The sequence below is a fragment of the Lytechinus variegatus genome, chromosome 16 (assembly GCF_018143015.1).
Source record: "Lytechinus variegatus isolate NC3 chromosome 16, Lvar_3.0, whole genome shotgun sequence".
Lineage (NCBI taxonomy): Eukaryota > Metazoa > Echinodermata > Echinoidea > Temnopleuroida > Toxopneustidae > Lytechinus > Lytechinus variegatus.
The window spans coordinates 26672768-26695942 of record NC_054755.1 but is presented as its reverse complement, the minus strand read 5'-3'; the positions used below and the strand labels follow the sequence as shown (position 1 = coordinate 26695942).

Here is a 23175-nt window from a genome sequence, read left to right as displayed (position 1 = left end):
GAAGGTTCGTTATTCCGAAAACGAAATAATGATTAACGAACCTTATTCCGTTTTCGGAATTACGAACCTCACTTTGTTTTCGGACTAACGAACCATCGGAATCACGAACCTCATTTCGTTTTCGGACTTACGAACCTTCGGGAATACGAACCTTCGGAATAACGAAACTTCGGAATTACGAATGTATGCGCTCATTCGCATCACCTAGGCTGAGAGCAGCATAATGTGGGCAAATTTCTTGCTGAAGGAAATCACGCCATGGCTGGGAATCGAACCCACGTCCTTCAGATTGAAAGACAAGAGTCGTAACCACTAGACCACGACGTCCCAACATTCAGTATTTGTTACTTTAAATAGCCATGCTACTGGACGTAATGTGGAGTTCTTTAAATGTTATTTCGGCGTTGCTGAAATCAGCGATTGTGTCGAAACCCACATCGTACACAAATATCAACCAATTCAAAGTTGATTTCTTATATTTCCCATTTCCCTTCTCGCAGAGATTTATGATTCTTAAAATACTCAAAATTACGGAGTCACAAATGGAAGAGCGAGTGTACATTGATCTTCAAGAACTAATCATGACGAGTTGACGAAAGAGTTGCAATTTATTGCAACTCCGAAATTCGATAGCAACTTGATTTTTGATCAAGGCTCTTATGTGACTAGACTTGTATCTGATTTCTTTAGTTGTGTCTAAACCATACCGTTTATCCATTCGGTTCATAGTTAGCGTATACATGTAGGCCTATATCAATATGATAGTCAATGACAGGCCTATTTGACCTTCTAACTACAATTTGATACACACAATATTTGATTTTAATGTACTGTGAGGTGTTATTTGGTGACTTCGGGATGTTAATATATGCAGTAATGGTACACACCTGAAACATGACCTCAAATCACCACACATCAATAACTTGAGGTGATATTAATGTTAATTAATGTAAATGAATAAGAAATGCGCCTATTTATGTTTTATACTCTTAATTCATAATCCCAAAGCAAGTTCATTTCGCCCCGTATGAATGCTTTTCGTAATTCTGATTCTTGGTAATGGTATCTTCATCAGTCATGCCACAAACCTCTTTGAATTACATTGCTTTTCGTTTAAAATTATAAAGGTTTGACATCCTATACATCGGCGAGGGGAAAGAGGTAGGTCAACGGGATACGATCCGGGAGACGTTGACCGGAGATAAACGACATATAACAGCTTACCATGAGTCTGAAACAAGATGGCTGTGGATACTGTTTGTCAGTGACTACACCAATGTTCTGTCGGGATACACCATGCAGATATCATTCGTCACACGTAATTAGTTGTCTGCTAATCTTGCGTATAATTTCATATGTATAATGATATGTTGATGTTCTAGGCTTCTGATTGGATAAAGCGAAGGCGTGCGCGTGCCTGCATGCTGGGTGATATGGTGAAATTATCGCCCGTTTGACAGCGCGCAAATATATGCGCGTATACAATATATGGATGCAGTGCTCGCACATGTTTTAACTATACCTGGTACATGTATCCATTTTGTTCTTTTTAGTAATTGTGCGTAATCACAAAGAGCGATGGAATAAAAAACAAGTGCACACATAAAAAAAACAAGTGTCATCAAAATGCATACAGCATTTACATTTATTTCAATGCAGGATATAAGAGCACTGTCGATTAAATGCCTTGCTCACGGACTTTCTGTCTAGTCAGACGGTACCATGATAGCACTTCGAACCTTTCCAATCATGACAAACTGTGTTCTCTTTTAATAGCTAATTATCGATTATCACTGAACGAACCGATGCTCTTTCGTCCTCCCATTGTTTACACATCCACCTGGAGATTTTTCTTATCAGCCAACTGGACCTTCGAGGGACCCAAGGACTCCGTCTTCAGAATTCGCTTCATAGACATGAACCTCCACGTGGGGCTGCAGTACCTCGTGGTCGGAATCGGCCTGGATTTCTTCGATCTGGAGGCCTGGAGGTTCGGAATAAGCGGCCACGAAGAGCCCCTGGACATGATATCAGATTCCCACCGAATGACTATGTTAGTCGCTAGTTATACCGATGCGGTGAACGGTAGTATTTTGGCTGAAGTCACGGCTATTCCTAAACCTGGTAAAATTTATATATATTTTTCAATTAAAATGGAAATGGACAATACATTACTACTTCTACTACTACTACTACTACTACTACAACTACTACTACTACTACTACTACTACTACTACTACTACTACTACTAGTACTTCTAGAACTACTAGACATCTATACTACTAGGTTATATTTATAATAAATTATTCAATTCAAAGTTAATTATTGTAATTACCTTCCATAATTCAGTTTCAAATTATGACTCATATTAACGATTTTTCTTAAATCTTACCAGCTCTAATACATGTATTTTTGTGAACTATTATGAATTTTGTATGAATATGTAAATATATATATATACACACACACAGACACATATATATAAAATATCATTATATATATAAATGATATATGTGACTTATATATATTATGATATATAAGCACTGGTAAACACTTGTTTTTCAGCAATTGGCTGCCGCATGTGTATTGTTGTTACTGAAGTAGAAAGAAGTAGAAGTAGTAGTAGAAGTATATTTAATATACTCCTACTACTACTACTATAACTACAACTGTTACTAGTAGTAGTAGTACTAGTACTAGTAGTAGTGATATTCTATATAATAGAGACCCGTAAAGGCTTTTGATACGCCTCACACAATATACATTATATTAAAAAAAATGAAATCGTACGTCATAAATCTGAAACTGTGGAAAAAGGTTAATTCTTCCCTTAAAAGTCAACAACATTCATTAATTATGGATGACCAATTTACAAAAAATTAAAATCTTGGTTAAAAACCTTTGCCTTAAGTGGGTTTTGAAGAGTGTATGGTTATTAATATATCGCAATTGTTTCTATTCTCGTACACTGTTAGAAAATTTATCCTTAAAATAAAAGAAGTTCCTGCAGCAGAGTCTCGACAACACCTGTAATCTTACCAGATTGTGTAATCTTACACTATATCATGTAAAATTACAGGAAATTGGTATTTGGTTTATGGAACCTTACAAATTTCCTTGAATAAAACACCATTTCCCCCTTTTAAACAGACCTGTTCTGTTAAATTGTAGAAAAATTCCTGTTGTTATGAATCTACAGAATGATTCTGTTATTTCTTTCTGCAAAATCTTGTTTTTTCTGGGTTTTTTTAACAGTGTGTGTTTGATAAAAATGTTGTTTTAACGTAGATATTAATGCAGGATTCCTATTATTGGTATTTCAGAGGACATTGCTCCCGTCTTCGTACCGGCCGAAGAATCAGTGATCCTCACCTCCTCGCATTACCCCCATTCCTACCCTAACAACTATCAACAAGTCTGGCACGTTGCAGCTCCGAAGGGATACGTCATCCGCAACCGCTTTCTGGATTTCGATATGCCTTATGACAACGATGGCCTGTCAGTGGGAAATGGTCTCTTTTACTATCAAGGTAATGATAATAACATAGACCCGTATTCTGAACCCGGGTGTATTCTATGGTTTAACCACGGATAACCAATTCTTTCATACATCTCTATACAGCAGTTGGTGCACATGTTGAATTGTTAGCTCACCAGATACTTTAATATTTGATACTTGTCAGGCCTGTCGGGAATATGAACTGAAATGATATGTAGTTTCTTCGCCCTTTATACACGAGGAAAGAGCAAAGTAATCATAATGATGATAATAATAATAATAATAATGAAAATAATGAAAATAATAATAGTAATAATAATAATAGCAATAGCAATGATGTTGATGGTGATGATGATAATAATAATGACAATAATAACTTTTTCATCTTACATTATTCCTTGTCCTGTCATACCCGGAGAATGAAATCAATAAAACAACCACCGAAATTAATCCATTGATGTTTGTATGGCGGGAAGGGGGTCTTTTGTGATAAATGATAAAAAAAGCTAAATAATAAACGTTAAATTCAGATAGAAATACAGATTTAAAAGTCTTAAGTGATTCATGAGAGTGTGTGGTATGGCAGATTGATATTACTTTAATGAAGGTATCTATTTATAATTATCGATCTACATAATGTATTTATATGTTCCATTAAAAAAAAATAATATATGATATGTCACCTTCCTTTTCATATAATACTTTAAAACATGACATATCTTGTGTCTTTTTTAAATTAGATATACTACCATCATTTTGTAATAAACATTCACTTTACTACTCCACATTATAACGCTTTTGATAGGTATGAAACCATCAGAGAAAGCCTAATTATCTAGGCGCCGCGGGATGGAGATGCCCTTTGATACCGAATCTGATACCAATAATCTAAAATGCTTTGACTTGATCATACATGGATGTAATCAAATTTATTAGCAAAAGTTGTTTTTTAATCACTAATTGATAACACGTTGCCTGGGAGCGTAATTAGCTTATTTTGAACATTGGTACAGAATCAATTCATTACTGACATACCAAAGTGCAAGGCCATATTGATATGATAGCATTATTTTTTCATTTATCACCCACAACAAAAAAAGAATATATATAAAAAAATTAACAGATTATAACCTAATATATTGATTGGGGAGCGCGGAGCGTTTCACCCTTTTTATTTATTAGGGATAAAAAAAGATTGATAAATGAATAGATTTATCGTAATTGATCGCATGTTTAACATAGCTTTAAAGAATAGATCTGAGATACTGTAGATCTAATTGAAAAGAATTGACGTACAAACCCTATGTCAGGTCAATCACGTTAAGTTACTTTGACTTTTCTCCCTTTCCCGCCAAATTTCGAATGCTCGCATTAGTTAGCAAGGAGTGGTCTGGCACCCTATATAGTTAACGCTATGTCCGATGGCACTTGCATGGATGTGTGGGTGTGTGTGTTGTGTGTGCGTTGGGTGTACATAGGGGTGTATTCATAGGTTGTGCGTGTCTGCGAGCGCGCGTGTGTGTGATTTAAATACCTTTGGATGCCAGTGAAATATATGGGATGTATATTATATCCTTTGCTACATGATTGTATATGCACTCCTTTGTATACCATAATACTTCTACATCTACTGAAGATCCATACCAATTTATCATGGAGGGTGTGTGCGGATGTGTGTGTGTGCGTGTAAAGATTTGGAGTGTGCATGTGTTTTAAGAAACTTTTCATGTGTGTGGATGGGATGCTTGTGTGAGTGGGTGTGTGTGTATGTGTGTGAAAGAGAATGATAGAGGATGTTTGTGTATGTGCAATAAAACCTTTTGATTTCAATGTATATGTTTTTATACATCTATTAGTGCACATCTATTCTCAACCCACATATCTCGCACAAATTGAAAACGTGTATTTATATACCATACTTCTTCTATTAAAGATCCATGTAACTTTATAATAACGTTTGTGAGTGCGGGTGGGATGTGTGTGTGTGCGTTTGTACCTTCAATATCTTTGATGTTAATAACTAAGCATTCATAAATCCCCTGGTACCTATTATCATGTGAGCCCTTGTACACCATACTACTTCTACATCTAAAGGCCACCGCACACCTTACGACTGTTCGTGATCCAATTTTGGAACAAATTGCATTTTGCTCATTTTCTGAAAATGTGAACGGAACATTATCATTTCATTTGAGGTTGAAATTAACTCAAATAATACTAATATAAGCATTTTGAAAGATTGCAAGCCTTTATTTTGGAGTAAAGGCCAAATTAGTTTCAAATCATAGCGAGTCGTACGACTGCTATGACATCATTACGACTAGATATTAAATTTGCTTTTATTCTAAGAAGGATGATAGCATAGACACAGATTTGAAAGTAAGTATTCGTACGATGATTTCGAACATTACACAGTAAGATATTGCAAGTCTCAATATTAGCATCAAATTCTACGTTTTATTCCAAAATTGAGTCGCAGACCAATCGTAAATTGTGCGGTCGCCTTAACACAAATCCTCTCATTTTCAAAAAAGTATTTGTGTCAGTAATTGTGGGATGGGTATGTGTGTGTGCTGCTGTGTTATAGGGTATTTATACATTCCTTAGTACATATACATTTCCAATTTCAACTCATTCAAATGCACACACGTAAACATGCATATATTATACAACCTTCAATACATTTACCATAGATCCCTGCTATATGCAATTAGTGTTTGTGTGTGTGTATGTACGTGGGGTACTTGTGCTCGTTGGTGCTAACTAATAATAAGCAAAAGTAATAGTATCCCCTCTTTTCAAGGTCACGTTTTCATTCACGTTAAGAAAATACTTGTCTCGCCAGATGTAAGATACCTCTTTGTTTTTTTTTGAAGGTGGTACCGTTTTAGGAGGATGGAGTGGTCGAATTTCATCAGATACTCTTCCAGTCTTTACGAGTATCACCAATGCCATGTATGTGTTCTTCGGAACCGATCCAAGTGATTCGGGACGAGGGTTTAAGATGGAACTGACAGCTATAACAAGTAAGTGCTATTGACCTGAACCCAAAGTTTGAGTACAAGTCTCAGTCACGGTACAAGTATAAGGTTATGATGACCTGTAAAAGTAAATATAAGTATAAATACGAATATACATATATGTAAGTATATGTACAAGTATGATTTCAGCTATAGAATATTAAGCATAATGCGTTTTAGAAGAAGTACATGTATAGATAAAAATTAAAACACATGTATGAACACGTATAAGAATAAGAAAAAAACATAACTATACACTGTTAGAAAATTTGTCCTTAAAATAAAAGAAGTTCCTGCAGCAGAGTCTCGAGAACACCTGTAATCTTACCAAATTGCGTAATCTTACAGGAAATTGGTATTGGGTGTATGGAACCTTACAAATTTCCTTTAATAAAACACCCTTTTCCCTTTTTTAAACAGACCTGATCTGTTAAATTGCAGAAAAATTCCTGTTTTATGAATTTACAGAATGATTCTGTGATTGCTCTTTGCAAAATAGTCTTTATTTTTTCTGTAAAATCAGGGTATTTTTAACAGTGTAGAGTTTATTGATAAAAACACTCTAAAAACATTGGGTAAAATGCTCCATGAAGGTAATTATGTGTCCAGCCAACATTGGGCATTTCTTTTAGGCATTCTATTTATCTATTGTAATGAAAATTTTGCCCATTCTTATGTAATTACTGCTTATTTCTTTAACCTTACTAGACAATATGCTTCTTGCATTGGGTTAAATACTGCCCCAATTGGGTGGAACACATAATTACCCTCACGGAGCATTTTACCCAATAATTTTTACAGCGTTGGCGTAGGCACAAATTAAAGTATTTGAGCGTAAGTATATTATTAACAAATATGAGGCTCACGGTTCACCACGTTGTTCCCAATATTCTTAATGCAAGCCTCTTCTACATTATATGTTCCATCATGCAACTTTTAGAGATAATCCTATAAGCATTAATAAAAACTTAAAGCATAAGCACAACGCATAGAAATGGCAGTATAACCATAAACAAAATATACAAATCAGTATAAACACACCTTAACTTAATTGACTTCCGAAAACAAAGACTGGTTAATTTGAACTATTTTCAATTCAACTGTGAAAAAATTGTCATTAATATTAGAATATGCACTTTTCTCTTTTCCCCTTTTTCTTTAAACAAAAATCAAGGACCAATTATCTTGGAAGAGCCCGACGTCTACACATTGACCTCGCCAAACTACCCCATGCCGTATGAGAACAACGCCTTCATCCTCTGGCATATAACGGTTCCTTCGGGTTTTGGCGTTCTTCTCCATTTCATCGAGTTCGACCTCGTCGACGAGGGCGACCTCCTCGTCGTAGGTAATGGGGCATTTCCCAACGACACAGACAGTGTCGTTCAGGCGATCAACGGTCGTGCCGTACCGTCCGATTTCACGGTCTGGTCGGAGAGAGCATGGATTCGGTTTACCACTGATGGGAATGGAATCGCATATGGATTTAAGCTTGAACTGCGAACCGCTCTTGGAGATGGTGAGTGCGGCGTCATCAGCAAAACAATGAAGAATTAAAAAAAAAATCAATTTTTAATATACCGTAAAGACACTTCTTATTTTCTGTCAGGCGCATGTTGCATGAGATGTGGCGGAATTAAACGCAAAAGAACATAAGAATTCAGAATACTCAAATCAGGTTTTAGTAGGACATTCGATGAAGTTAAGAGGTGAAAGTGTTTTCCACTTTGTTGTCCTGCATGAGCCCGAGTATGTTTCTTGTGTTATGGAAAACTTACCGTATATCGATCATTTTTTTTCTTCTTTTTCTTTTTCACATTTTTTTCTTCTTCTCTCTTCTTCTTCATCATCATCATCATCATCTTCTTCTTCTTCTTCTTCTTCTCCTTCTTTTTCCGGGTCACTACACATGCCCTTCCCATGCAGTGGAGGGTGTAAAATCTAGCTTTGGGGTTGAAGGATTCCAAATCTTTGGCAGTGCATGGCTCTGGGGGAGGGGGCAGACTAAGGGGTGTTGCACCGTCTGGTCCTCGTACATACTGTACATTATGGCACGCCTTTATCGGTTCTTAAAATCTTATTTCTTTTGAAAATCACTTTGATGTAACCAAATCTCGTAAACATATATAAATTTGCCTTCATCATCATGATGTTAAACAGGACATTGTCTGATACCCATGGGTCTTGAAGGTGGTTGGATTGATGATTCTAGTCTCACTGCGTCATCTCAGAAAGACAACCAACATGGTCCTAGCCAATCTAGGTTACTTGGACTCTCATCTTGGATACCTGACCCTGATAAAAGCGATTCGATCCTCCAGGTATCTCCTTTCTCTAAAACCTACTCTGCAAAAACTCCGGTGTTGATTTAACACCAGCCCGGAATCTATATATTTCCACGCCTGAGAAGTATTAAAGCAACACCAGTTTGGAATCAAACCGATACTGTTTTAATACTAATTGGTGTTGTACAAACACCTATCTGGTGTTAGACCAAAACGAAACTGGTGTTGTTTAACACTTCTCTGGTGTGGACATATATAGATTCCGGGTTGGTGTTAAATCAACACCAGAGCTTTTGCAGTGTAAATGATTCATGAAACATTTAAGTTAAGAATGAAGATTAATCAAGTAGATGAGATTGTATATTACTCTATATTTCGAGGTTTAAGAGTTCGTTTCTAATCATCGCTTGTATAGTTCTCACAGGATAAAGAGGTCAGAGTAAATCGGGGTTATCATAATAGTATGCACTGTAATTCTGCAAAAATAATTCTCCCTGTATCAATAGCTATCCCCAGGAAAGACGAAACTAAATTTCCAAAAATCATTTGATTTAAACCATAACATCGATTAGTCAAAATACTTTCATTATCAATAGAAATCGTAATTCATGGAAATGATCATTATTTCGTATTACATGAAGTTACACACTCTTACGTCCTTTTTTGTGGGGGTGGGGATACACGGGTGTAAACAATTTTCTGAAATTTCTTTTTTGAAATAGATAATAGATGCCAAAGCATAACAAGCAAATTTTAAAATACATAATCAAGACAAAAAAATAAGGCTAATATTTCCATTGAATCGATATCTGTATTCTTCATCTTTAAAATCCACCATCATTTCAAAAACATAGGTGTATTATTCTATCGTTTATCTTTTGCGTTTCGTACTTACAGGTAACATTTGGCCAAGCATCCTATGTCACTGGGCTTCTTATCCAGGGAGGGCCGGAAAGCCAGGGAACGTGGATCTCATCTCTCATTGTCGGATTCGATGACCTAACCGAAATCGTAAAAAAATAAAAATAAATCTTTTCAATCAATTTTCCTTTATTTCTGCGTAATGCATACATATTGGTTATCTTTTTTGTAATTGCGCTTCGCGAGCTGCCTGGTGTGCTCTCTGTGAGAGAGTGGGGATGGATTTGAAAGAAGTGAAAAAGAAATATTCAGCCACCGTAAATCAACAGTACAAACATTTCGATATCTCAAAGAACAAAAGTTTGTTGAAACTCAGGAAACGATGCAACCGAAACGAATTGATAACTTTGTCCTATATTCAGTTGCTAATTTGATAAATAGAAACAAATGAGTTGATTGATTAAAATCCTACAGTGGTTATGGGTACACACCTCTTTTCAATGATTATACACATTATGTGGCGTTCATGCTAACTACATACGACCTTCGTTGTCAGTTAATATGATTATGGAATGTACGCGTCCCACGTACGTCATTATTCTCTAGGATTTTTATTTATACATTCAGCCCTTCGCTAAAACGGAGTTCTCTTCAATCCATGTCAGAAAAGCTAACAATGTTTCCGATACAGATTTTATCATGATTATTGTTCATTTCTATATTTGACTGTTTAAAATGATGTGCAATGGTTATTTAATGTTATTAATCTTTTTATTCCATAATTTTCTATGACTATGCACTCGATTTCATGTTGTGCGTTTGCTGGTGAGAATAAGGAAGAAATTCACGCGGGGAGGTAGGGGGGGGGGTGGCAAGCTTCTCCTTTTCAATATTTTAGTTACCTCTCTCTCATCAGTTGCAATCATAATGACGTAAGGGAAAACACCGACAAATATTTGTAAAAGTATGGAGTATTGGAAATTATATAGAACTTCTCTTTTTCACTATTTTAGTTACCTCTCTCTCTTCTTTTGCAATCATAATTATGTCGTAAGGGAAAACACCGACAAATATTTCGTAAGTTATTGAGTATTGGAAATTATAAAGAGTCAAACTGTTTTTGTATTCTTAGTGGGAGTAAAACTCTGCCCTACTTGATATTTCAAAAGAAATATGATCATCCCTGTCTTTTCCGTGAAATCTTCCATGATCTCACTGTCAGATTTGTCCTCGAATTTTCACCACGATTCTTTGGCTTTAATGATTGTGCAAAAGTGCGTGCAATATCCCTCCGTTTATAGACCTATTCTTCTAATAACCATTGTGTCGGCCAATTATGCTTAATAATAGTTTAATGGCACATTAATGATAAAATCTTGAATTTACCCTCAGAGACGTCAAAAGGAGTGGAATCCGAGAGACATTTCAATGGTTCTATTTAATCGCCCTCGTCTAAGTGAATACTTGAGAATTCAACCTGTCTCAAAGAGCGCAGAACTGATCTCCCTTCGCTTGGAAGTACTTGGTTGCAAGAATGGTAAATGATGGTTGCGATTAACGACACCAACCCAGTTTCTTTACAATGACTTGACGAATGATTTTTAATTTATTGATGTGTTCTGATTTTTTGGTTATCTGTTTAGAAACCAAATATTTATGAAGGACATACGACGTTTTACTGAGTCATCAAGCAATTTATTAGATTGTATAGTTCAAACGCATTTCATCATAAGTTCTTAAAATTAGTTAAATATGCCATCATGAAGGGAGAACTTTGGTGTGAATTAGAAATGAACTCTGACACTAAAAAGAAAATCTACTTAATGCAGAAGAGTAATGTCTGAACTAATAAAATCTAATAGACTTTAAAACCTTTATATAGTGAGTAGAGTCACCGTTATTCTTTTTAAAACAAATTATACAGCATCTGATCTAAACAATACTTCGGAATTCAAATAAAAAAAAAAGAGACTGATAAAGAAACGAAAAATTTCTGACATTGCTTTATTTTTCTAAAATGAATATTTGGGGCAAAATAATTATTTTCAAAATTCCAATGATTCAAGTAAAGAAACTACAGGGTGCTATATATAAGTCAATTACGTAATCATTTCGCTGTAATTCTGACTATCATATTTCACTCATTTCTTTAATTACGTTCATCAAAGGAAAAAAATCGCTAAATATTGAAGTATTTCAACAAAGCATGTTTGAATTTCAAATATATGTTTTAAAGTGAAAAATGGCCAAACAAATCAAACCATTTCTAATATATCTCTCAACACTCATAGCGATATTTATGTTTTTAAATATGGGATTCCATTTAACATACATGAATGATAAAATGCAATTTGACATATACTATTATTGAAAATCGAATTGCGAACAATATTGTGAAATTTTTACAGACTGCCATTTTGATTTGGGCGTGTCATCTGGACACCTACCATCCTCCAACATCTGGGTCTCATACCATTTCAACCAATCAGGAGTTCAGAGCGACGACGTCAGAATGAAACCATCAAATCACTACCCGCCAAATGAATGGCTAGGCCAATTATCCGAGGACGATGAGAACTTTATCGTAGTGATTTTCCAAGAAGAAGTTTTGGTCCGTAATGCTATCATCCAACAGTGCAATGGATCTAGAATCATATCATTCAGTGTTGAGGCTTTCCAAGGCGATATCACAATTTTGGCAGATTTTGTAAGTTTAAGATTATATTATTTGTGGGCGCGTCGTGGTCTGGTGATTCTGACTCTCGCTTTCAAACAGCTTTCAAACAGCTTTCAAATCCTAGCTATGCTTCCCTTCAGCAATCCACACTGTGCTGCACTCAACCCAGGTGAGGTGAATGGATACCCGACAGGATTAATTCCTTAAATGCACGAGCGCTGAAAGACAGCTCGAGCTAAAGCCGGGGTAATAATAAAAACAATGTGCCTAGGAATAAATTGTTCCTAGATAGATGGCTATTATTTGGTGATTTTTTTTTTTTTTACCTGATTGCTAAGAAAGCATGAATGCTTGTAAGTAAGCAACCAGAGGACCGACGGCTTAAGGTCCCCTCCGAAGGACCTGGTACTGAGGATTAATGCCTTACCAAAGGGCACTAGCGCACCAAGTAGGAATCGAACCCGGGTCACCGGAATACGAATCCCCCGCTCTACCGACTGAGCTATCGCGCCTCATTATTATTGTGTAGCCAAAAATCTGCTTTGCAATGATCTTGGTGGTTCATTCAAATCAGTTTTATTGTCATTCCTCGTCTCACTTTCACGATTCCCCCCACGATTGAAACGGGATCTTAATCGTGTAATAATCGTCGTGATCGTATCAGATCCGTCGTGGCAAGCGTACTGATCGCAGAAAAAAAAATTGAATGGTTCAAAAATTCATAGAATCAGCTACGGAAGGCGAATCGTGGCACTCGTAACGGATCGCACGACAGTGGGAAAGAGGTATATGATACAATACAGCAGGCAGACGACTTTCAGGTCTATTCATTCTTACAATGATTTCTCTTAAAAGTGTAAGATTGGTCGAATCTAATTAGTGAAGTGACACCATCTAGCTTGGACATCTATAGCGTTCTGTATACGTGAAATAAGCTTTAAACATGAAGAATGCAGTAGTAGTGAAGACCTGGGGGGGCGTTTCATCAATATTTTCGTCCGACAAGTTGTCAGATCTGACAACTCTCCTGGATTCTGATTGGTTGAGACGCACTGTTACTGTAGTAACTGTCGGATAAAACAGGACTTGTCGGATAAAACGTCCAACAAGTCCTTTCATGGAAACGCTCCCCTGTTGTTCAAAAGGAAAGAATCGAAAAAAAAGATTGCGTAATCGTAATCTCCCTTCTGATCTTTTGCTATTTCCCGTTTTAAACGAACGCTTTGTCAATTGAACATTCAAAAGCAAAAAACAAAAAAGCAAAATAAAAATAAAACAAACAAAACCAGAAGAAACATATACCAGCAGAATACCATCATAATTATATAAACCCCGAACATTCAAATATATGTCATTCACAATTTGTACTTTGTAAACCCGAATGTTCCTTAAGCCTGAAAGAAAATGAAATGTCCTTTTTCTCCCAATTTATTTGACTTTTGAACATTTGAAACAAAACGTCCTTTCAATATCTCACTATTTTCGGTTACTATAGGATATTTCGGACTGTTTTTCTTCAGCCTGTAAAGTCTCGACAAGATGGACTGAAAGTGCTAAAAAATACAAGATCATTCCAACGAAATGGGAAGGAGATTTATGCTTTCGATTCGAATTTCTCGGATGTACCAGCATAGGTAAGCTTTCCACCTGGTGCCTGTTTCATAAAGAGCTACAATTATGGTTACTGTTTTAAGGTTGGCGAAACTACCACGAAAAAGAGCCCAGCAGCTATTAAAAAAAAAACAATGTTTCTACAGTAGAAACCATGATCGCAAAGTGACAGTAGTTTTGACTCTGTATGAAACGGTCCCCTGGAGGAAGTGATCTTTTCATCATAAAGTCAGAAGGATGTGTTTTTTTTTCTTTTTCAGGAGATTACATGAATGAAAGATTTAGGTTGACATCGGCTCTTTATCGGGTGTTTTATTGATTTTATCATCTTTAATATTTACATAATTATCCTGGTTATCATCAATACATTCTTGGCAATAAAACCATCATAGGTCCCGTAACACAAAGGTTGGCGATCAATCGTACTCTTGACTTTCACGATTGATTGTATACAGCAGGCAATGCAATCAATCGTTGATTGCTAAGCTTTGTGCTACCGACCCCAGAAGTTTCCTGTTTCACCGTGATATTTCAACCATTTTCACTCAATCTTTGCAAATTTTCTTCTTAATTGATGGTTCTTAGAGGGTTCTATGCTTGTCTCATATTCGGAACCTTTAAACTTCTAAAAGTTTCTAAATTACCTTGAATAGCCATTTTTAAGTTTATTTTTTAGGTTATTCATTAAACCATTAAGGTTTTTGACAGTACTGTTCTTGAGCACGTAAAGAGCCTTTTTGTGAGCCCCTTTTCTCGAGATTTCAAAATACAGGACAAACTGTTCCAATTCGCACCTTTTTTTTACGAGGAGTGTGTATTCACTAACGTAGTTTTATTCTTATTCTGATTTTCGTATTTCAATCGGACACGAAACAACATGTATCAATTGATTCATATTCACAGACTGTTCCACTTCGTATTGTAATCTTGGTAATCATGGCAAAGGGAGCTGTTCGTCGAGTTCCCTCTCGAAGAGTGCTCAGGAATTCACTCGAAATCTCTCCATATCACTTCCTCCCCGCGCACAGTGCCTGGCAAATATCACTGCACCAGAGGATGCTTATGTTTCTTTCATCTTTGATGGCTTTGGTGTAAGTACCAACCGAATAAATTAATGCATTTTGGTAGAAGGCGGGAAAATTCACAAGTTCACATCATGGACTTGTTGCGCTGTTAAGGATGCAAATGAAAGTGATAGTTTACTCCACTGGGACACGTGTAGAGTGCCTCCTGCTTCCTAACAGAGTTTGACGATCTCCCCCCAGCCTATCAAGAATGTTCGGACTGTTGGTTTTTGAAACGTTGATGATGGCTTTGATCACTAACCTTGTTATAGTTGTCAGACGAGATTTTCTAGGTGCGCCACTGCTGAAAAGTATAGAAAATCTATAATTTATTTATGGACAGTATATCAACAAACCAAATAAATTTGCATTGCATTCATTCTTTTAAATAACAGTTAATTGTGATTTTTTATGATATCTATAGGACGTAAAGGATATCAAGAATATCTCAGACGGGGTTCTGATATTACATGACCCGGAAACACAATCAACGACAAACTTTGACCTCGCCCAGGTTCCTCCAGTTGACATTTCCACCTCGTCTCATCTCAACCTGAAGATTCTATCAGGTCTCTTGACCGCTACATCAGATGTCATTGCTTCTTTTGGATATGTGGGTAAGTTTGTAATGATAACGATATTTCTTTCACTGTAAGCCATTGGTGTCATATATATGTTAAAAAATATTCCAAAGGGCGCGGAATCATCAAAGCAAATGATGTCTGGGTGAAACTGTCAAATTGAGAGTCGTGAAGTTCGGAAGTGCCCCAGGTTGTTAAGGTTTTGCGAAGAGATCATGGGCGATTGTTCAATGGTCTAGACGAGATGCAGTATACCCCTTGAAATATAGTTATAAGCAGAAACCATTTGACCATTTCATGATTACTTTTGGGGCAAAATGATTTGGACATAATAATGATGTCATACAACAATTTGAATATGGAAATCAATGAAAGGTTTGGTCTCATTTTTAGACGATCAGGGTCGTCAGAACTCACTCTCTTGCTACTATGCTCTTTATCTTGCAGATAAACCAGGCTGCAAGGGAAAAGAAGCCGACACTGTCCACTCATGCACACAGAGCACTGGTCTTTTCTTCTCACCAAACTACTTCGACCTGTACCCTCCGAACCTCGACCGTTCCTGGGAGATCAGTACTCGGCCTTGGTCTCAAATCATCCTCCGTTTCATCGAATTCGACGTCGCTTCCCTCGATGAGCGGTGCCAAGAGGACTTTGTGGTTGTCACTGACGCATCGAATTCGGCAATCATCGGGCGCTTCTGCAGTCAGGCACCACCATCGGGCGACTACATGTCTTCTTTAAACAGGATGCGTCTTTCTTTCCACTCTGATGGGATTGAAGGTGGCGCGGGATTCTTGGCAGAATATGATACAGGGCATCTGATACCTGATGTGTTCTCGGCATCTGATTTTACCAGTAAGTACCCAATGCATTCATGGTATGAAATATAAGTATATGTTATGTGTTAATGTGTCTTGATGTAAAAATGTAACCACAGTTTAAGCTTTACAGACTTTATGAATAGATGTGTCATCCTAAAAAGGAAAATAAATGTGTTTTCAGCAGAAGTCTTTTAACAAGTTCTTCAATCTTTCTGTGGTAAGAAAAGTTGTGTATCCATAAAACATCAAATAGTGTTCGAACAAAAACGAGAGAGTCCAATAAAAGTTACAGGTGTATGTTTATTTATGGCTGACAACATTGTGCATGTTGTAAGGACTTCAGAAAACATTTCAACCAAACGTTCCAATTATATCCCAGCCATATTGGAGCATGCTTGATTAAGACTAGCCTACATTTCGGCGTAACATCGTAGGGACCAGTGATATAAAAGGGTAATGTTAATATGACGTGGTTGATATTCAGTTCTCATTGTTACGATTATAATCTCAGATGAGACTTGTCACGCGGGTTGGGACTACTTCCGGCGATCCTGCTATAAGCTCTTTGTCAGCTCTGACGTCATAACATGGAACGAGGCAGAGGCAGAATGTGAAACCGTAGAGGGCGCACACTTGATCAGTATTCACGATAAGGATGAAATGACGATGCTACATTATATGATCTCAACTCAGTGGCAGACGGCTGGTAGAAAGACGTACATAGGCAAGTTTGAGTATTATCTGAAAAATACAAATCTGGGCAAGCAGTCAATGTTTCTACAGAACATGTGAGTCATTTTTTGTGACCTTGAATTATATTAAGTTTTCTGTTTCGTAAAAATTTACCATTACAGTAACTTGTGCCAGTAGTAAATTCAAGAATAAGGTTTGTATGTCTCACTTTTCTCTTACAATACCTAGGGATTTCGCCAGTTATTTTCAGTTCTCTAAACCATTTCTTCTTTTACTAAACAATAGCCCTCAAAGTGGGTATTATATTGTATATCTTACTGGTTCGAATTTGTACGAAAAGTGTTATATTGTGCCATACGATAGACTTATCATAAACACACATTTTGCCCTACAATCTTACTTATAATCACATTTTTCTTCATTATTAATCTTTGACTAAAGGCCTCGGATATAGGGACCAAAGAGGGGTATTCAAATGGACTGATGGAACACCCATGTCTTATACTGATTGGTATATTCCCCAAAAGTAAGTTCTTGTCGTAAATCAAAATCTCATTAAGGAAAATAGTTACCAGATATAAGCACTTACATTTCATTATTTGGGCCTATATTACACACACACACGCACCTACTCTGTATAGTGCAAACACACCCACACACCTATACATACACGCAATAAATGAATTAAACCCGTGGATAAATATATATTATACCAAAGAAATTGATTTTTTTTATTCGGCATTAAATGTCCTTTTGTTTTAATTTCACATAGTAATAATGCTGACATTCTGTTTCAATACGGTTAAAAGAACTTGCTATCAGCCGACAAGGCTGTTTTTCAGCAAGTCCTTAAAACAAAAGATACACGATAATATAAAAAAACAATGAAACATATTTATACCTTTTATGAATAATACTTCATTAAACGCAAATATATACATGTATCCATGCACACACACATTGCCTCCCACGCAATACACACACACACAATACACACACACACATAAAATACAGCATATCAATGTGCTCAAAACACCATGGGAAATACGTTTGATATGCCTCTGATAAGTGAAGACAGATTTAATGAGACTTAACTACTTATGTATCATGTCCGAGGGTGTGGATGTGGTTGTGAGCATATTTGTATAAGCCAGTTCGTAGTTCCTTTCTGTGCATGATCAAAAGATTCTACGCATGATCAGTGGAAGGTCATTTGTACTAAAGTGACATGGTGGTTTAAAATCTAATAAGATAAGCACCAACTTTGATGTCTTGATTATTCATATATTCTTTTGAATTGTGGTTTTCATTTACATCCACAAAAAACAACAATGCGTCCACGAACGACTGGTATTTTACAGATACGCAATGTGCGACGTGGTATGATATGCATTCAAAGTAGGAATGCAACAAATACCTTCATCAAGTGTTCATTGGTGTGCTATTCTAGTCACCTGGTCTATTCAATTTCTTCATCCTGCTATGTAAGGCAAGCTTACGTAATATCTTGCTTTGAAATCTGCCTATCATAATGAAAGAAATGAAAGGTCATTTGACCAAGTGTTCCTTAAGTAACTACGAACTGGTCTATCGTAATGTAACATGTTCTACCACGTCATCTTTGTCATGTTCTTCATATTTTAGGGGACTGTTTAGCAACTTCCATTTTAGTCTTCAATTTCATCATCAGATCTTATTTTGTTTCTTGTTAATTTATATTTATCTACATTTCTATTTCATGATTGAAACAAATTGAATTGAACTGAACTTTAACTGAACATGCGATCCAAAAGTTAATCACGTGGTTAGACAAAGTTTGCTCTATAGTAATCAGTCAAGACAAAGGTTTCGTCACCTGTCTGTGAATTGAGGGGACAAGAAAAAATACATACTTTCTAGACAAGTCTAAATTGCCCAATCTATTATCTTTTTACTTTCAAAAGCAATGAAGAAGGAGAAAAACAACCTGACGGTGGAATGTTAGAAGCATGCACAATGCTAGTCTTTGATCCAGCCACATCGACGGATCTTTCGACAGATCTTTGGCATGATGTTGCCTGCGCTTCTCCTGAAACGAGGCAGTTTGTTTGCAAAACCCAAGCTACTGGTAAGTTTTGCTTTTTTGTTAGTTAAGCAATACCATAAAATTCCATGTCGCCATATTGATTATTCTTTTCAGTTTTTACTAATTCAAGTATTGCTCAAGACATAATGATTTCTTACCATAATAATACTTGTCATATGAATTAGAAAAACAGTCATTTTTTTCAGGACGATCCAACGTAACTGTTTCGGAAATGTAGGCATATTTCTATTTGTTTTATGGAATTTCCATGTACGTTTATAACTATTGACAATCAGATTTTTTCTTGAGAAACTTAGTCATTGAAATAAAAGATTGAATGCATAAAACGCATGGGGCGCTGCATGGGGGTAGGGATGATCGCTCCGATATGATTTTCCATTGAAAAGGAAAAACTAAGATTAATTAACCACTTAAAATTTAATACTCAACACTTGCTTCTCAATTCAATCCATCGTTTTCTGTTTGTATTCATTTCTAAAGGTTCGCAGTGGAATTCAACAGCTCATATCTACAAACCAGGTAAACCGATGTTTCGAGCACGATAATATCTAAATTACGTTGTATTATCGTGTATAATAGACATGAGTTTAGTACATTATCATATCGGAAAAAGAATTGTGGGGTTGTATGAAATTTTACTAGAAATGTTAGATTTTTGCATTATTGGTTACAGCATCTTTCGGATAAAGATATGAAACACCATTTGGACAGAATTAATCGTAAAAAGTAGTACATTTTGTAAACAACTGGATATATATTTTTTTAATAAAAGCACAACATTCAATGACTTTTCGGCCATTTTTGTGTAAATTTCAATTTCACTTTTTTATGGGACACCAGATCAACCCTTTAATTCATCCATGAACGAAAAAGGGAAGTCCCTTATTTTCTTGAGTATGTGATATCCTTTGTGACATACATCTTCTATTACTTCTCTGTTGATTGACTTCTTGAGGTTTCTGTTTATTTGTCTGTTTTCCCTGCCCTGTAATACTCATTATTCATTTTCAGAAGTTGTTACATGGTACTTTTCTAGATCCAAATATCTACATTTTTCTACCATCCTAGTATCTAAAATACTCAAGAAATGTTTGAAATGTTACATCTTTCTGATACTCAGATTCTATTGGACAATGCGATCCCGGACTATTCCATTGTAGCTCAGGGGAGTGCATACGTGACGTCTTTGTATGTGATGGTGCCAAAGATTGCAAAGACTTCAGCGACGAAAATGACTGCTTTTCAGGTATGGGTGGCCTTGGTCATTTAGATTATTTCATTAAATTAGATTAAACTATCAAGATCTTATAAACGGTTGCAGGTAAAATGATGGACAATAAAACCTCTAATAGTTTGAAATTTTACGTGGTCCGATGTATTTGCTGATGCCGCTCAAACAAAGTAGCGAAGATAGAGGTATGAAATTTGCAAGCGAGCAAAAAAGACATAGAATATTGATGTTTTCTTTATTTCGCATAACATTTTCTATTCGTCTTTAACCAGGTTGCGATGACAACCAATATGAATGCAACGATGACTCATGTATATCGATTTCGTTTGTCTGTGACACCATTTCTGATTGTGAGGATAATTCGGATGAAATTGATTGCGGTAAGGAGATGAAATTTAGATTGTCACTTTTATTGTCATCATAATTGTTGTTCGAAATGATTGTGAACATTTGGTGATATCATAAACCATTCTACCATTAATATAGAGACATTAAAAACTTATCACTTCTCTATTTTGAAGTTACTTCTTTCTGTTTGTTAAAGGAAAGGCAAACTGTACTTTTACCGGATCTTTTATGATTCATTCAGTTGTGTAGACGTTGCTAGGGAACTGTTGCTTACACGACGAACGACGGATTCAAGAACATAGAAAATGTATTGTCAAATTGCCTTCATTACAAAGCACAACCAAGAAGTCTGTGTCGAACATTGGTAAATCAATACAGCAGTTTCGTCCTAGACTCTGCACTAATGATAATATCTGCAATTTTTCGTCAGCTACGAAACTTCGGACAAAACTGCTGTGCCGGTTCGATGAAGGCCTCCCAGAAGTCTTTGTCATTTGACGGACGTCATCAATGTGTTCTTTAATCCGTCCCCGTTGTAGATGGTAACTTTACCGTCCAATCTTATAAAAGAGGGTTCTATACTTGTCCAGTATTGGAAAGCTTCAAATGATCCCTGAAACAGCGCATCTCAACCGATGGGCCGCGAAGCTCTATCAGGTGGGCCACAAAAAGCTCCAGAAGGAGAAAAAATAATGGGAAGAACTATATTATATTTCACAGAACTGTCCGAACATGTTATGTCCGATCAGTCTACGTGGGTCCAACAATTAAAGCACGATTAGGAATCATGCATGTTGCAAAGCATGCACATGCACGCTATGATGGTTCCGATCTAACTTTGATGTGAATCTCATGTGCATGGATTTTGTGCATGTAGTTAGTTGTCGCCCATTTACCGGACATTAATTTGCGAATGCAGATTAGTTCCCAATCTGTTTGTTTCGAATGGGCTTCTCATTTGTGTTCAAATTTCACGAAAGATGTTTTCATCAAAATGTACGTTTTCTTAAATATTGGTAGGTGGAGCTCGACAAAAATCTGAGAGTAAAAGTTGTTCTCGAGTAAAAAAAGGTTGAGAAGCGCTGGCTGCCCTAGGAGGATCTCAATTACTTTAAACAGCCACTTTTGAACGTTTTCATGTTCTTTAAACGTTTTGAGTTTCTTGACCACGTTAAGAACCTTTTCGGCAACTCGTTTGCTCGAGGGTTCCAAATACGCAACAAAAACGTTCAAATTCACACCTTTTTTCTAAGTTTGTACATTGTCAATTTTTATGTAACGGGGCCCTGAAATAAAAGCTGAATAAATATAGATAAAAAGTATTCTTTCATTGCAAATGCGATAGGTAAATGTTGATTTGTACCTTATCCAGTGTATCCGAGGTGTTCGGAGTCGGAGTTTAAATGTGACAGTGGTCAATGCATAGACTCTCTCCGGAGATGTGATTTTGTTCCTCATTGCTACGACTCTTCTGACGAGGTTGACTGTGGTAAGTAACTTTGAAAAACTTTTATTAAGTAGCCTGACAGGTTCGATTTCCTTGTCCTATCCAGAAAGTAAACTTGACTTTAACTATGAAAATCAAGGAACGCCATTATCTGTTATTAAGACGGGGAATACTTGTGTTTTTCAAACAAAATTAAGCATCTAAGGCGATCGAAAAACAGTATTTTATTTAAGTGTTTATTCCATGGATTTTCTTCTAAAAACTGGAAAAAACCCCAAATAATTGTACTACTCATTTCCAGTCTTGTATACAATAGGCCTACCACTTTTAAAATCTTTATCTTGCCTGTCCCCCACAATGTTTAAAAACAGGGAGATCTCATTTTCTTTCTCTATGTGTGTGTGTGTGTGCGTGTGTTGTCGCTGTTTCTGTGTATTTTAATGATCTTCGTAGCTATTTGTATTTCCTTGTACTTACCAAATAGCTAACTTATAAGTCATTTTTTTCTTGTCGTTTTTTAAACAATTTTGTTCATTGTTCCTTTAAGAAAACCTGACCAATTTGTGATTATCATTACTTTTTGCCATAGTTCTGGAGCTTTCATCATCAGCGTTCCAATGTTTTGATGGGTCTTTGTTTCCAAGCAAAGTTAGATGTGATGGAATGGTCGATTGCATCGGAAAAACAATAGAGGATGAAGATCGATGCGGTAAGATGGGGCAAAACGGATTTTGCATGATAATCAGAATTTGTATATGAAGGCGACCTTGAATAAATTTCCTGCAAAATTACTTTCCAACAGATTTCCCGAAATAAAACAAACTTGTACATTCTATCTTTCTGAAAGGTGAGTTAGGATTTTTAAATATTTAGTTTTGTATTGTGTTCTTGTCCAATGTGTTCAATGAGCAAATTGTTTTAAGAAACTTGTATTTTTATCGTGATGA

General features: G+C 36.2%; 1 protein-coding gene across 1 annotated transcript in view; it reads left to right on the top strand.

The window, feature by feature from the left end:
- LOC121429526 overlaps positions 1–23175 on the top strand; it is a 34071-nt gene that overhangs the window by 5879 nt on the left and 5017 nt on the right. The window contains exons 4-24 of the mRNA XM_041626584.1: positions 1128–1318; positions 1777–2124; positions 3325–3531; positions 6377–6526; positions 7695–8039; positions 8681–8841; positions 9703–9816; positions 11059–11203; positions 12075–12373; positions 13839–13977; positions 14858–15045; positions 15443–15635; positions 16047–16457; positions 16935–17147; positions 17558–17642; positions 19060–19223; positions 19683–19721; positions 20323–20448; positions 20706–20813; positions 22154–22270; positions 22818–22937. Coding sequence (XP_041482518.1) covers positions 1128–1318; positions 1777–2124; positions 3325–3531; positions 6377–6526; positions 7695–8039; positions 8681–8841; positions 9703–9816; positions 11059–11203; positions 12075–12373; positions 13839–13977; positions 14858–15045; positions 15443–15635; positions 16047–16457; positions 16935–17147; positions 17558–17642; positions 19060–19223; positions 19683–19721; positions 20323–20448; positions 20706–20813; positions 22154–22270; positions 22818–22937 — 3863 coding nt within the window. The remainder of the gene's footprint in view (positions 1–1127; positions 1319–1776; positions 2125–3324; positions 3532–6376; positions 6527–7694; positions 8040–8680; positions 8842–9702; positions 9817–11058; positions 11204–12074; positions 12374–13838; positions 13978–14857; positions 15046–15442; positions 15636–16046; positions 16458–16934; positions 17148–17557; positions 17643–19059; positions 19224–19682; positions 19722–20322; positions 20449–20705; positions 20814–22153; positions 22271–22817; positions 22938–23175) is intronic.